Source organism: Lissotriton vulgaris, chromosome 5 (assembly GCF_964263255.1).
Source record: "Lissotriton vulgaris chromosome 5, aLisVul1.2, whole genome shotgun sequence".
Classification (NCBI taxonomy): domain Eukaryota; kingdom Metazoa; phylum Chordata; class Amphibia; order Caudata; family Salamandridae; genus Lissotriton; species Lissotriton vulgaris.
In genome coordinates this window covers 233965974-233983044 of record NC_141693.1, presented here as the reverse complement: position 1 = coordinate 233983044, position 17071 = coordinate 233965974, and the positions used below count along the sequence as shown (strand labels likewise).

Genomic DNA, 17071 nt, shown 5'->3' with positions numbered 1-17071 from the left:
GGATCCCTGCTCGACAACGGGGAAACAGCGGCCCTCATCCTCCTGAACCTCTCCGCAGCGTTCGACACGGTCTGCCACCGAACCCTAGTGCAGCGCCTCAGCAAAATCGGAATCCAAGAGGAGGCACTGGAGTGGATCATCTCGTTCCTCGCCGGAAGAACCCAGAGAGTCCGCCTCCCCCCGTTCAGATCCGAGGCCACCGAAGTCATCTGCGGCGTACCACAAGGATCATCGCTCAGCCCCAACCTCTTCAACGTCTACATGAACCCCCTCGCAGCCATCGCACGCTAACACAACCTCAACATAATCTCCTACGCCGACGACCCCCAGCTGATCCTCTCCCTCACCAACGACCCAGCCACCGCCAGAACCAGCCTACACGAAGGGATGAAAGACGTTGCAGAGTGGATGAAGAACAGCCGCCTGAAACTGAACTCAGACAAGACGGAAGTCCTCATCATGGGGTCATCACCCTCCGCCTGGGACGACTCCTGGTGGCCCCCTGCCCTGAGCACCACTCCCAAGCCAACGGACCACTCACGAAACCTGAGCTTCATCCTGGACTCCTCCCTCTCGATGACCAGACAAGTCAACGCCGTCTCATCATCGTGCTTCAACACCATGCGCATGCTCCGAAAGATCTTCTGATGGATCCCCACCGAAACCAGGAAGACGGTCACCCAGGCACTCGTCACCAGCCGACTGGACTACGGAAACACCCTCTACGCCTGAACCACAGCCAAACTTCAGAAAAGACTCCAACGAATCCAGAACGCCTCCGCACGACTCGTCCTGGACATCTCCCGACACAGCCACATCTCCGGCCACCTGAGAGACCTGCACTGGCTCCCAGTCAGTAAGAGGATCATGTTCAGACTCCTCACCCACGCACACAAGGCTCTCCACGACCTGGGCCCCAAGTACCTCAACAACCGCCTGACCTTCTACACGCCCACCCGCCAGCTGCGGTCGACCAGCCTCGCCATCGCCGCCGTTCCACGCATCCACAGAGCCACCGCCGGAGGAAGATCCTTCTCCTACCTGGCGGCCAAGACATGGAACTCCCTCCCCATCCACCTTCGGCTAACCCAGGACCATCTCTCCTTCAGGAAGCAACTCAAGACCTGGCTCTTCGAGCAGTAACGGACCCCTCTCCCCCCAACGCCTTGAGACCCTTCCGGGTAAGTAGTGCGCTATACAAATGTCATGATTGATTGATTGAGACCACCGCATGGCCCGATTTCCATTGCCACATTAATAACATATGAAGAAAGGAAACATTACTTTCTAGAATCCTAGTTCTCCATCACTAGAACGTCAATGTCTCCATCTTGGTGCTGAATCTCAGAACACATTTTAAAAACTAGGATTATGTAAATTTTCTAATAAAACTCCCCCAAAAAAAGATACATACAACTGGCTAAATTTCAATCATTTTAAATCAAAATCAATCACAATTACATGCAGATGCATTGAAGTACTTATGACTGTAAAATTTCATTTAAAACTCTTAAAAAACGAAAACAAACTACCTATTATACTTTAGCCTTCAGAGATGAGTATTTTGGCATTACACCACTAATGATTCTCGAGTCGGAGGCAGTTACTGTATTCTGCCTTGTAATCAAGGATTTTTTTATTCTTCTATCACTTTTTTCTTGACATTTTAGTCTTCGCTTGATGTCTTAGGCCATTGGCCATGAAGCTCTTTTTGTAGAAGTAGCAGCTTTGCATTTGCTTTTCTAACAAATGGGAATCTTTACTCTGCTGCCTGGTCAGCTGTTATGTCAGGCGCCATTCTATGCAGTGTACAATCTATGGCAGAATAAACTCTTGAAAGGATGAATTTACAGTATGTATGATTAACTTTTCAGATCTATACGCTGAGGTAGGCTTCCATGACACCAAAGACATCGCCACTGAGATCTTCATCACTGAGGCTTTGCCAATAAATACTACAACATCATCAAGGCCAAGGAAGTCAACAAGCTCAGAAAACAGAAGGAAGAGGAACACCATCTAACCTCCATCAAAACTGGGGGAGGTTTACCAAGGGAATAATCGGGAATATCCAGCTTTTAGGCACCTCACAAACGTTGTCATCTGTGAGCTTTGCAGCAGCCACAACCCTGCACTATTCGGTTTCCAGAATTGCCACCACCAACTGTAGCAGTATCTTCTACTGAGAACAGTATAGGACAGCACAGAAATTCTATTCAAATCTATTTAAGATGTCTTGTATAGTGCAGAGCTACCCCTAAAGGCCTCCCGGTGCTAGGACAGGCACACCTGCAAGGCCTTGCCAAACCATGCCACGGTTAGAATAGATGTGTCTAAGAGTTTCCTGGAACGGATTTCTTACTGGACCCGCCTTAGATTATGAGGGAGGTCATTCCACAGCCTGTCAAAAAGCAAAAGAGCAGCCACCACATATGGCCTTTTTGACCGTAGGAATGGACAGCAGAGAGGAGTTCATAATAGAAGGCTTTGAACTGGATTTTCTTTTGTATCGGAAGCCAGTGTAAAGCAGCCAACACTGGAGCTGCAGAGTGATATTTGGGAAGCTTGAAAAGTAGATGTGCTGCAGCAATCTGAATGGTTTGTAGACATTTTAGGACATATTGAGGGCTTCCCAGATATAGTGAATTGCCGTAGTCAAGGCAAGAGTTAATTACTCCCTGTATAACCACTCTTTTGGATAAGAGTGGCAGCCACTGCATAACCTTCCTTAATGTTCGCAGTAGTTAAAAACAGGTAGCGGAAAGTTTTTGTGGCTTGTATTTCCAAAGTACATTTACTGTCCAGCTAAAAAACTAGGCTTTTTACTGCAGCTGCTGGTACTGGTCGTTCCCCAAGGCACTGTGGCCAGAACAGTTGTACCCAACAGGATATGTTACAGACAATCAACACATCAGTCTTCCTGCTGTTCAGTTTGAGGCTACTGTCTGACATCCATGGTGGTTACTTCCTTAAGACAGGCATTTAAATCACTAGATGCCTGCTGCGAGTCAGGGGTAAGTGCAAGGATCAACTGAGTATCATCAGCATAGGATATAAGATCCAGGAAGTGGGCTTGTACTTTGCTAGCCAGCGCGAGGACATAAACAATAAAGAGGGTGGGACTTTAAGAAGAGCCCTGTGGGACTCCGCATTTGATGGCAAAAGTTGCTGAGAGACAGGAACCGTCACGGAGCTGAAAGAGTCTGTTACTCAAAACAGCTTTGAGCCATTTAAGGGCAGAGCCACAAATGTCAGTTTTCAAACCTTTGGGTCAGGATGCGATGGTAGACAGTACCGAAAGCAGCACTGCGATCCAGAATGAACTCGGCCGCTGTGCCATCTCTATCCTTTTCAGTAGGCACTAACAATGTGGTTTCAGTTCTGCTTCCTGGCCTAAATCCTGTCTGAGTGATGGTGGCAAAAAGAAACATCGCTCAGCTGTGGGGAGCTGCAAACCCGCCAACCGTGACAGAATGGAAGAAACACATGGACTGGTGTATGTTTCGTGAGAAAACAGTATATCTCGCGAGGGGCTGCCCAAAGAAAAGGTCACTAATGTGGGGGCATGGAACACATAACAGGGGGAGATCAGTAGTCCACCGCGCAATTCCCTCTCAGACGACCTGTCCTCACCATAAACGCAGCGTTCCAGGAACAATCACTGCTCAGTTCAGCTACTACTGTGATTATTACTGTGATTGTTGAATGAATTCCTCTGATGTATACAATGTCAAATTGATTCATGTTACCATGCTGACACGTGTTTAATAAAAAGATTTATAAAAAAATATCATTTCTGAGTGGGATGAAGAATAGAATGATTTTCCCCCAAAATTTGAGAGATGTTTATTGAATTGTTTTAAAAATATTTTGCTGGCTATTGGAAATACAGAAATAAGTCTATAATTCTCAACTACCAAAGGGTCTGCACGCACCTTCTTAAGCAGTGATTTGACAATAGTGTCTTTCAACACTGAAGGGACAGAGCTAGTGGTCAGAGAACTATTTAGAATCTGTATTAATGCTGGTAAAATAATATAGCTAGGACATCAGGTGGGGCTTGGTCTGTTGGGAACCAGATTTAAAAGAAATTAAGATACTTTTCATGTCATCTAAATTTAGGAAATGAAATGAAATCAACTGGGATGTCAGTTTTTCACAGGAGGTCAAACAAGGTGATATGCTACTGGGGAGGGAATCCATGATGGACTTCACTTTATTAGTGAAAACAAAAGCAAACAAGGTGCATCGCTCAGTAGAGGGCAGGGGTCTGCTCGACAGGTAGGAGTTGTCATTAGGATGTTTACTACTTTGTATAATTCCCTAGCTGAATTGGTGGCATTTTCAATTTTAGCGCTAAATTAGGAAACCCTAGCCTATCTTATCGCCTGTTGATATTATTGTATATTTTGTCTGTAAATAATTTTGCTACCCAGGTCATATCCTTTTCTCCAGACTCTTTCCAAAGCGCCGCCAATACTGAAGAATACCATGAAGCTCAGCTACCATTACACCTTGGTTTCGTGGATTTTTAAGGGATGAGAGGATCAAGTGACTCAGTTAGCCATCTTTCAAATTTTGTATACATTTCAGACTTATTTTCCTCCATGACCTGGGTAGGATCTTTCAGGGCATTATGCCACTTGTTCATATCGAGTTTATTCCACAGTCTTCTGGACTTTGAAGGAAGAGTCTCTTTCATTTGTGATATGGGGCGATTAAGCCAGAAAAGGACGATAAATGATCAGACTATAAAGCGGGTAGTGCCTGTTCCTTCGCTAACTGGGCAACATAGGAAAATATAGGGTCTAATAAATGACCCTGACAATGTGTCGCAGATCTGATGATCAGTTTTAACTGTAGTACGGCAAGATTTTGTGTTAATCTAGTTGCGACCATATTCCTATCATCCGCAATGTAGACTGAGGTTTCGGCCCAAATTACTGGCACAGTTGATGCAAATTGAGTTGTTTTACCAGGGGGTCGGTAGAGGAGGATTCCTGAAAATGTGAAAGCTCTCTATCGAAAATAAAATGCTTTCACAATCTCCAATATCAATCGGGGTGTAGGTGGTTATCTGTCTTTGAAATTAATGGCCAATCCGCCATCTCTTCCGTATTTCAGATCAAGTCTGGTGATAGAGAATATTTGTGTCATAATGTTTTATTGGAGTTAAAGGAATTATCAGAAGATGTCCTTGGCCAATCTACCTCAAAGAAGGGGGCCCTGCCAGATGGATCTGATGACACAATGAACTAATGCATTAAAAAAAACAAAAAAACTTTTATTCAATTTTACAATAAAATATTATAATTACATAAAATAATCCATCAAGATAAAAAGACATACATTTTACGGCATACAACACTACTGGGAGTATCTCCTATTGTGCAGCCTTTTAAACCTTGATAAATTATAACATATTAACTGTGAACTTTAAAGGTGTCAAAACCGAAAGAGCTGGCCTGACCTGATCAAAGGCATAGATTAGAAAAAGAGGTTTTAAAAATGTATGTCGGAGCTGTGCAAACATAGGACATATCATCACGATGTGCGAGGTATCACATTTAGAAAACAAATTACAGGAACAGTTTGGGGGGTTAGTATACTTGTACCATATTCCCTTCGGATACAACAGCTGATGAAACAGACCCTACTTAAACAAAAAACTAAACGAAGGCGCTGGTGAATAGGCATCTCAGAGTAAATATGGCTCTATCCCTGGAACAGTCTTAGCCATAATACATTTTCAATATAGTGGTTTGGCTAGTGATAAGGATTATTTCTCAGTAGTCATTCGATCATTAAACAATTCCTTTAACCAGGCCACATCTTGTTTAGTAATATTAGATGGATTAAAAAATAACTCTGGTCTTTCTAAATTTATAAAATTATATCTGATGTAGCAGCCATGGTATATTAACCCCTTCCATGCTCATGACGGAACCATTCAGTCATGAGCACATGCTCAGGAAATCCCTCTTCTGCAGACAGCAGAGGGATTTCACCTTTTTTAGTTGTCAGGGGAAATGGTGAAAAGCTTCCCCAACCTCCCCAGGCCCATTATTGAATGTCATTGCAATGAAGAACGCGGCAACAAAATCAAACTTAGTTTGTTTCTCAGTTTCGGTGCTTGTGGGAGTCTCTCAGCGCCCCGAGCACCGAAAAGGATGGGAGAGGTATCGTTGAAAAGGGGAGAATATCCCTTTTCCAATGGTACCTTTCCCTAGTAGATCCCTGCTTGGGGATCACTCCAGGAGGGCCATCTCCAAGCAGGGATCCACCCACTAGCACCAGGGAGGGGGGAGCGGCCCCTTGGGCAAGGGCCTTTGCTCCCCCATTTTTGTTTGGTCGCAACAGTCTTTCTGCCCCCAAAAAGGGCATGGCAATGCCCCCCCCCCGAGAAATGTCAGTCTTTCTGCTCCCACAGGAGCCAGATGGGGGCAGTAGCCCCCAATCAGCCCCCTTGGGGGCAGAAAGCCCACTAGAAACCAGGGATTTTTTTTATTGACGTTGGGGTGGGGGATGCCCAAAAGCAGTAGCCCCCAACACGCTCCCGGAGGGGAAGGGCAAAAAGCCCACTAGAAGCCTGGGATTTAATTTTTTTATTGATGTTGGGTTGGGGGCAGCTCAAAATGGACAATGCCCCCCCCCCCCCCATGCAACAGTCTTTATGCTTCCCCCCAGGGGTCATTGGGGCAATAGCCGCTGATCTGCCCCCTGGGGTGGCAGAAAGCCCACAAGGCAACAGGGTTTTTATAAATCTATTTATAATATACCAGTCTTTCTGCCCCTCCCCGGAGGCATACTGGGGCAATAGCCCCTTATCTGCCCCCAATTGGAGGGGGTGGGGGGTCAGAAAGCCCTCTAGGCCTCAGCATTTTTTTTCTATTCAGGGTTGTGGTCAGCCCAGAATGGGCATACCAATGCCCCCATCCCCCAAAAACATAGCCACAATCTTTCTGCCCCCCTTGAGGGGCACATCAGGGCAAACCGGCCCCCGATTTCCCCCAAGGGTAGCAGAAAGCCCACTAGGCTAAGACTTGTTTTAAGCTATGTGCCTACGTGTGGATTTTGGGCCCTAGCGCATCCGGCACATAGGGAAACCTAGCAAACCTGTACAATTTTTTTTAACTAGACACCAAGGGGAATCCAGGATGGGGTGAGTTGTGTGTTTCTCACCAGGTTCTGTTACCCAGAATCCCTTGCAAACCTCAGTTTAAAAAATACACATTTTCCTCACATTTCTGGGGGAAACGTTGGGGAATCCACGCAAGCCATACCTCATAGGACTCCCCAGGGTGTCTAGTTTGCACAAATGTGTGGTTTTGGTAGGTTTCCCTAGATGGCGGCGAGCCCGGGGCCAAAACCCCAGGTGCCCCCCCACTCTCCCCAAAAAAGGATGTTTTGTTATAGGTAATTTTGAAGTCTCCACAGTACGAAGTGAGGTACCATTTTTATCGGGATTCCTGGGAAAAAGATGGGTGGTAGGAAATTTGTGTCAGCCCAGTAATTCTACTACTTTCCAAAACAGAAATGTGAGAAAAAAAGTTCTTTTCTCAGCTAAATTTGAGGTTTGTAGGGAATTCTCGGTAGGAAAATGCAGGGGGACCAGAGCAAGCCATACCTTGCTGGACTCCCCAGGGTGTCTAGTTTTCAGAAATGTGTGGGTTTTGATAGGTTTCCCTAGATGGCCGCCAAGCCCAGGGCCAAAAACTCATGGGAACCCACCTTGCAAAACCAGGGTGATTTGTGATAAGTAATTTTGAAGTCACCTAAATAGGTTTTGGGCCCTTGCCTGTTGCGGGTACTTGACCCCCCCACACAAGTGAGGTACCATTTTTCTCGGAAGACTTTGGGGAAGGCGGGCTGGGTGGAATTTTGTGGACCTACACCGATTCCAGAACTTACCACTACAGAAATATGAGGAAAATGTGTTTTTTTTGGGACAAATATTTAGGTTTGCATGGGATTCTGGGTAACAGAACCTGGTGAGAGCCAGTCAAGTCACTCCATTCTGCATTCCCCCGTGTGTCTAGTTTTCAAATATGTATAGGTTTGCTAGGTTTCCCTTGGTGCCGGCAGAGCGAGGGTTCAAAATCTACAGCTAGGCACTTTGCAAAAAAAGGGTTTCTTTTCAATGTGAAAATGTGGAGTGTCCACGTTGCGTTTTGGGCCATTTCCTGCTGCGGGCACTAGGCCTATCCACACAAGTGAGGTACCATTTTTCTCGGAAGACTTTGGGGAACGCGGGGTGGGAGGGGGATTTTGTGGATCCACACAGATTCCAGAACTTTCCACCACAGATATGTGAGGAAATGTGTTTAAAAAAAAAAAAGAAAATGTAGGTTTGCAAGGGAATCTGGGTAATACAACCTGTTAAGAGCCAGTCAAGTCACCCCATCCTGGATTCCCCTGGGTGTCTAGTTTTAAAAAATTTATAGGTTTGCTAGGTTTCCCTAGGTGCCGGCAGAGCTAGGGTTTAAAATCTACAGCTATGCACTTTACAAAAAAAGGGTCAGTTTTCAGGGTAAAAATAAAGTGTGTCTACGTTGCGTTTTGAGCTGTTTCCTGTCGCAGGCACTAGGCCTACTCACACAGTAGGTACCATTATTATCGGGAGACTTAGGATAACACAGAATTGTAGAGCATCTGTTATTACCTATTGACGTTCATGCATTTCTACTTTCCCAATGAAAGATAATGTATAAAAAAGAAAAATGACCTATAATCTCATGCTAGTATGGGTACTCACAATTTAGGAAATGTGCAAATATCTGTTTCTAAACTCTATATTTTGTTCCAATTTCAGAAATACAAAGGTGTCTTTCATACCGCTTTTTCCATGTATATATTTTCCCAAATTAATTGCTATACACCCGGTACATAATAAAAAGCCATTGCAAGACGTTGCTCAGTTACTGGCTCTGGGTTCTTGGTGAACCTACAATTACAAATCCCCATTAACAGAAAGGTCCAGCGGATGTAACGGTATATTGCTTTCAAACAGCTGTCATAATTACAAGAAGTTACAGGTGAAAACGTTGACACAAATGACTGTTTTTTTTTCAACTAATGTTCAATTTTTCCTATATTCAACGGTTATTTTCTATAATGAAACCTTGATTGATCTACACAAATGACCCCTTGCTGAATTCAGAATTTTGTCTACCTTTCTAAAATGTATAGCTTTCCAGGATCCATTATTGCTTTCATACCCACTTCTACCATTAACTGGAAAGAGGTTGAAAGCACAAAAAAATAGCAAAAATAGGCTACGTCCCAGAAAAATGACAAAACTGTGTAAAAAATGTTGGTTTTCTGACAAAGGCCTGCTCGTCCCTGAAAGCTGGGAAGATGGAGATTTCAGAACCACATCCCTTTTTTTATACCATTGGCAGGGAAAAAAGTGACACTTTCAACTGTAGCCCTTTTTAAAAAAATAAATAAAAGTACCTGTATTTTTTGCTAATTTCTGGGTCCCCTCCAGGGGAATCCAAAAACCCTGGGTACCTTTAGAATCCCCATGATGTTAGACAAAAAAAGGACGTAAATTTGACGTGGATACCTTATGTGGTCAAAAAGTTACAGGGGCCCAAGCGCAAATGACCCTAAATAGCAAAAAAAAGGCTTAGCACGAGGGAAAAGGCCTAGCAGCGAAGGGGTTAATACTTTGCCTAATTTCATACAATCGATTATAATTAGTTTGTTCAGGCTTAATACTTCTTTTAACCGAAACACTACCCAACAGCAGGAGGGGATGTAGCCTAATATAATCTATGATGTGACTGATACCTAGTTTCTCATGTATAATTTCAGGGGAGACATAGGGCCTGATTACGATGCGGTCAGAAAAGGCTTGGGCTGTTAGTTGGAGCCTTTCCGACCGCATCGTAAGATGTTGGTCAGATTCCTTTCCAACTGCCTCATTATGATCGGGGTGGTACTAAAGGAATCAGATTGGTCCTTCCGACTGGCTTCCACCAGTCGGAATGCTGTCAGTAATCCCAAGGGCGGCTCTTTCCGCTTGAGGGGTTACGATGTCGGATTTCAACAGCCTTTCTGTGCTGGCCTTTCCGACACAGAAAGCCTGTCGGAATTCGACTTTGGGGGCCCCCAGCAATGCCCCCATGGGTGCACGCCTCCAGTTGAAGGCCTAGGAGGCACCTATGGTACCCCCCTGTTGATCCCTGCACCCCGTGGCAGGCACCTTTGGTGGCATCCCCACGGGATGCAGGGATGAACTGCACCTCCTATTTTACAATGAGAGTATGAAGTTTGGCTGGAGTCTGCTAAACAATGTTTGTTTTAATACACATAAAACTTTTTGACAATCAACAACATTACTAAAATGGAAATGTCTGCGCAGGGTGTTTTGGGGATGAGCAAAGCAGTAGCAGAATTTATTAGATAGAAGTTGAGTGTTTGGTAAGTATTTTTTGTGGAGTTTACTAGAATTGGTAAACAGGTACGTATATTTAGTTCATCAGTAGGTAGCAGTGTTACTCTGTGAGGGAAACTCCGGTAATGAAATTCAAAGTAATGGTAGGAGTGGTGAAAGTGTGTGTTAGACCTGTCTGCCCTTTGGGTAGTCCCTCCTAATTAATTATTTATTTTGTCCCCTTTTTGGCCCCTCAAACCTTGTTATCTTTTTATGTCCACTGGATTTTTGTGGTATTGACCCAGGGGTTAGATGCTCTTTTGCCCTCATAGTCCTTTTTCCTGAGGCCTAGGTGCCTTTTCTGACTAGAAACCCTCCAATTCTCAAAATGGTGGACAGTAACTGCCATAACGGTCACCTCAGGACAGGACCCATAGGATAGAATAGGGATCTTCCAGAACCTTCTGGACCTTTTGAGGCCAGCCTATAAAAGGTCAGCTGCAGGGCAGCCATTTTGTCTTACAGAGAGAGTCAGCTGGAGTACAGGCTGTAGTATAAGGCGGGGGTAGGATACCCAGAGGGTTGACGTCCCAGTGTAGGGTTGCTTCCTTACTCCTTCACCACCCCTTCCCCCTTGTAGCTACTGACCTAGCCCTGCCACGTTGGATTCCTGTTGACCCTGGTCACAAGTCCTCCCAAAAACCTGGAAAATCGACCCCCCAGCCTTGGGAAGGGACTGGGAGTGAACTTGGGAGACTGAACTGAGAGATCGTTCTGCCCTGTGGTCCAGTGGGTAAGCTTTTTAGAAACCTTGAGGACATTACCCCGGAAGCAGAGAATCGATGCTGAGGAATTGAACCCTCCCTTCCCTCCTTGTACTCATCTTGTCATGGCCATACGCGCTTCACGCTCTCCCCTTCTCACCCCCTCTCACCTGATCTAGAAACTGCCACAGCGGGAATAGAAATCCCCACAGGTGAGATAAGCGAGGAACAAGAGTGCCTGGTGGAGGAGACGGGGCAGTGTCTTCCTGTGGCGTGGTTGTGAGGAGAGAGTCACTGCGGAACTGCGCAGGCTCAGCGAGGAGAGCAGTAGTCCCTGTGAAGGAGGGGCGCATCTGAGAGAGCCGGGCTTCCGCGGGATCGCGCAGGCCCAGTGAGGAGAACGCTAGTCCCAGGGTAGGGGCGGAGCGGCGACAGGAGGGTTACCACAACCGAGCCGGCTCAGTGGAGAGAACACTGGTCGCTGGCGTTTGGGCAGTGGTGCCGCTTTCCCGGAAGACGGCAGAGGCGGTGCACGGTGAGGAGAAGTGAGAGGAGCGGCCGCCGCTTCCTTTCAGGCCCCGTAGCTGTTCCCGAGTGCCAACCCCGTGAACGAGTGGAACGACCTGCGGAAGAGGCACAGCGGTAAGTGAACTGAGGCCTGGCGGTACTGCTGGCTTACCCTGCTTCACAGGACTTTGGCGATAGACGCCCAGCGTTTGAAGTAAGGAGCGCACTGGGGGAAAACGAGTGGACCGGGGCCTCCCCATAGAAGGTCCCGGAGTTTAGACACTTCCTCTCTTTCTTGACTAGAAGAATCGAGGTGGCAGGACAGGGAGGATTGAGCTTCAGAAAGCCAGTGTTTCCTTTATAAGCAGGGAGAAAGGTCTCGGAGGTTATTTATAGGCCATTACTGTCTGTGAGGTTACTTAACACTTTCATTTCAGAGGTGGGGGAGAAAGCTGTCTGCCAATTTGATGTGGTAAATCTCTGATGTCCCTTAGCGAGGCAGGTTGTGAAACTAATTTTCCTTCCATCTGAAATGACACAGAGAAACCTAGTACCTCTGGGAAGGACAGCTTCCTTCCGCATAGTGTCAATGTCATTTTATTAAAGTTATCAACGGTGTCAAACCTATATCACATTCTAGCTGGAAAGTCAAAGAGCTTTTAAGTTTAACAATCTTTCCGAATACTCCCTCGGGAGACACTCCACTTGCCGCTGTTTAGTTTAAACTGTAAAGTGGATGTTTAGAACTTTTAAATTGGGAAAATAAGTATTTCACTCAGTAAAAGGGAACTGTTGTGTTGATGCAAAGAAATTGTTAGAAATACTTTTACAGCAACTAAACTGTCAGAAGAGATATCTAAAAGAGAACAGAGTTATTTTTATAAAACAGTAAATATTTTCCTAAGAACGTGGTGTAGTGTCGTTTTTGAATGGATGGATGCTGAGTTATTGTGAGGGTGTGACGCAAACTTAACCTTGAGGCTTTTGGAACAGACCTTCTTGCTCTGGATCAGGCTACCTTATGTGACTTGGAGACCCCAGGTCCAACAGTGTGCGTGCAGGTTGTTTGCATGGTAAGGGTATTGTTAATATAAGTGAATGTAAAAGTCTGGTAATGGTGTGAGTGGTGAAAACTGCAATGTAAAAATATGCGAGGTAATGTCATACAACCCGGTGAGGGCGCCCACTGCGTTATTCAAATAAGATAACATTGATTTGTTTGTTCTGGGCCTCTTGTCAGTACAGTGGTTAGCTACTGCTTTTCTCTTGCCCATGTCTTAAAAGAAGGAATGCCAGAATAAAGCCCGTAAAAATGTCAGTTCCAATCAAAATACAAGAGAGACCCACAGGCCGCTTACTTCTCTTCACCCAGCGTCATACTTATGGACAAACCCCTCAATGTAAGAGTAAATCTAACCGGCAGGAGTTACAAAGTCAAAATCAAGAAGGGTGGCTCTGCCCTGTCTCTTCCTGGCGATGACGGGCAAGGTCGGGCCTGCATTCACCTAATAAAGGGAACAGTGTTTGACCTCATTCTCACAAGTCCGTATTGCAGTGGGTTCACTCAGACTTGCATCATTTTGAAAAGGATAAAATGAATACCATGGAGTTGGGTAACAATAAATGTTATTCAGAGTCAAGATACCCTTTGGGGTGAAAGTGTCCTTAACATTTTAGATGGTATGTTATCACTCATGCCTCTGGGTTCTTTCCATGCAGCAAAAGGTGGATCTAATAGAAGAGGGATCTCAGACTTGTATACAGGAGTCACTTAAACCCCTCTTAATGCATCCGACAGACCACCCTTCTCCAAGTCGGAGATCCACCTTCAAGGCCTGTAAAAGTGAGGGCCCTGTCATAAGAATGTGTATTTTGTTAAGCACACTAGGGTATAATGATAATAATAAAGGCAAACAACAATAAAGCTTAGAAAACTCGAATTAAGCATAAAATACTACCACAGGCCCAGTGAATGAAATAATTAACATACAAATAAGTATGTTCATACAAAATCCTTCACCAGTACATAACATAAAGAGGTACAATGGTGCTGAACACAAATGTGCATAAGGGTAACACAGCCATTCCATAAAATTGTTCTTCATTCTATAGAACTAACATTTCTAGACATGACACATATTTAAGTATGATCTCTTTATTAACTGCCCCACAATCCATATCACATTTGTCTGACAAATTAAACACACTGCTAGTCTCATCATAAGCCTCTAGTGGTTATGTGCTTTTTGAAACCTACTACGAATAAAAAGAGCATTTTTAGAAAAAGCTGTTGTGACTTTCCTTGCTATTTCATGAAACACTTTTCTTAGTTTAATCTATGGCTGGACTTCAGAAAGCTTGGAGAGCAATAGTTTAACTTTGGTGTAGCACTAGCAATGACTGCTTACCTTTCTGAACTGTAGTCGAACTGGTGAAGTAAGCGATCTGCCAATAGGGTACGGTATTCATTGATGAACAACTCTTTACTGCCATAGATGCTAACCAGCAGACTGATTATGTCGGAGGACCGCCGTTTCGAGCTGATTTTCCCTATAAATAAAAATATCAACTCTGTAGCAAAACATTATTTTAGGTGGCGATTTTAATGAGGTCTTTGACCCCTTCAGTGATAGGGAATATAAATAATAAACAAGTCTCAAGACTTTAAAGCTGCCATCTCTTGTAGTACATTAACTCATATTTGGGAGACTTTAGGCCTGAGTCACCTAAATATGCCTCTTTTCTCCCCTGCTCATGGTATAGTGGCTATATTTCAGCTAGTTAATAAATCCCTTATTCGATGCATGCAATCTGCTCATATGGACTCAATTTTACTTTTCCGAACATGCGCCTGTTAAATTGGAGAATTCTGTCTCTAGTTTTAGATTTAGCAGATGATTTAATAACAATCTCCTCTCTGATCAAACTTTCATCAAAGTGTTTAACATATTTATCAATTAATGCTTAAATACAAATAAGTAACACTGATATTACCACAGTGGTCAATAATTGAGTTACCTTTAAACTGGCTTTCACTTTTTCACCACTTCCTTTATAGCCACAAATAATGTAAAGCTCAATAGAAAACCCTTCTTTGGGAGTGTCAAATCTTTAGAACATGACTATTTTATTACAAGATCTTCGCAAATGCCTAATGATTTAATTCGAACAAAATTTGAATTGAACAAGATCACCACCATTAATATTTGTAAAATTCTTTCACATATTAAAAGGTAAATACTAAGACAGTTAAAATAAGGTCGGTAAAAAGCTTGCTTATTACTTGATAATTAAACAGTCGTGTATAGCTTTAGTTGATTTAGTAAATGTAATAACTCAACATAAGTTTCAGATGCTAGCATTTCTAAGTCTTTTGAAGTATTTTACAGGAAGCTATACAATGATTACACCTTATCCCAATTTGACTAAAATATTATTTTTCTCTTTTCCTAAAACAAATTCACTCTTTGTAAGTTTTTCTTTATTGCTCAATGGCATTTCCTTAGACTAGATTCTACATGCAAATTAACGACTTAAAACTCTAATGCTCCTGATCCTGTTGCGTTTTCTATAGGTTCTTTTTCTCATTGTTCTTTTCTTGTTGCGCCCAAACATTTACAAGCATACAGTTCCTTTCCTATCTATCACCTTTGCCCCTGGAACTTTTTTTAGAATCCCTCATCATTGTCCTGCCCAAATCTGATACAGATTGCGGTTAATGTAAAATGTATTGATCTATTTCTTTAATAGTGACTATAATTTGTTTCCAAAATTCTTGTTTCTGGTTTTGAATCCATATTTCCTCTTACTAATTTGCAGCTATCAAGTTTTGTTGATAGTACGTTAGCATCTGATAATGTAAATGTGTTTTCCAATATTTTATACACTTCTAAACTTACTGTACCTATTCAAATGATATATGAAAATAGAGAGAGACACCTTTCAAACATAAAGGGACTGGAGTACTATTAAGTACATAAGAAGAATATCCCTTGGGATACAATTAGAAAAAATGTTACAATAATCCAATCATCCTATTAAATCACACAAATATTCTGTCCCGTATATCACCCTCCTTTTCTTATTCCAGGAGAATATCTATAGTACCACACCCAAATGTATCACAACAGTTTCTTTATTAAAAACATTTGTATACAATACTATTAGCATAGAACACGTCACAAAATATCTGTGACAAAGTCTTTTATGGTAAAAACAATTCCTATAAAATACAAAAAGATTAAAAACATGATACAATGCAAAATTTCACAAACAAAAGTAGGAAAAAAGAGAGCGAAAATTTGACAATACAATCTGTCATTCAAACAGCATATCAATTGGGACAAATTGGTACCTGGGCCCTGATTCACTAAGTCTTACAACAGTAACAGGACCAAATATCCCCGTAGATTATGCTACTACTAGAGATTTAGAAAAGGGGGTGGTGATGAACAGAGTGTCTGAGTTAAACAGACCACTCTTACCCAGTCCAAAGATCAGGGCTTGATCCATCACCGTTATTTATCTCACTGCCCCATCCCAGCTCAGAACCTGGCTATATGCAAATCAGTCTGTCCCTGGCCCAGTGCATCATGGGAACAGGGCAGACTAAACTACCAAGCCAATTCTTCACCAGAAAGGAGACAAGCTACCGGGGACCGGTTTCTGGCATTTCAGCCTTCTTCGGCCCGGCTTGCTTGAATCCTGATGGAGCAGTGAGAAAGGGACTCATGTCTGAGTATACCCTGCCACACCTATAGTGGCCAAAAACGATTTAGAAAAGGGGGTGGTGATGAACAGAGTGTCTGAGTTAAACAGACCACTCTTGAGGCAAGCTGTGCGGAAGCTGGCTAATTGGTCAATAGGGAGCCACCTCAGATCCTTAGAAGCCGGGGTGATGTGCTCATATTTCTTTGTTCCAGTGACAATTCTTGCTGCGGCGTTGAGGGAGGTGGTCAGAGGTCCCAGGTGTGATTTGGCTGTTCCAGTCAGAGTAGCAATGCCATAGTCACTTCTGGAGAGTACCAGTGCCCGAGTGGCCTGTTTCAGGTCTTTCGTGGGGAGGAAGGGTTTCAGTTTGTAGAGAAGTTTCAGGTTAAGGAAAGCACTTTTGGCAGTTTTAGAGATGTGTTCTTTCATGTCCAGTTTGGGGTCAAGAGTGATCCCCAGTGATTTGACGGAGGTTGTAGGTACAAGAGGAACATTAAGGGCATTTTAGGCTTTGAACCAATTAAGTATTTGGGGGTTTTCATCTTTATTCGAGATGAGGAGCACTTCTGTTTTTCTTCATTAAGTTTGAGGTGGTTGGATGAGAGCCAATGTTGGACCGCTAGGAGTGTGCCGTTCAGTCTGTGGATGTCTGCGATCGAAGGGGATGTTGGAGTTCCTTAGAATTGTAGTGAGGGGCTCCATGTAGATG

General features: G+C 43.7%; 1 protein-coding gene across 2 annotated transcripts in view; it reads right to left on the bottom strand.

Moving 5' to 3' along the window:
- ANAPC2 (anaphase promoting complex subunit 2) overlaps positions 1-17071 on the bottom strand; it is a 346730-nt gene that overhangs the window by 69662 nt on the left and 259997 nt on the right. For both annotated transcript variants that reach the window (XR_015295865.1, XM_086921245.1), the window contains exon 8: positions 14061-14202. Coding sequence is in view for 1 of the 2 variants with exons in the window: in XM_086921245.1 (XP_086777371.1) it covers positions 14061-14202 (142 nt within the window). In the remaining variant the exon portion in view is untranslated. The remainder of the gene's footprint in view (positions 1-14060; positions 14203-17071) is intronic.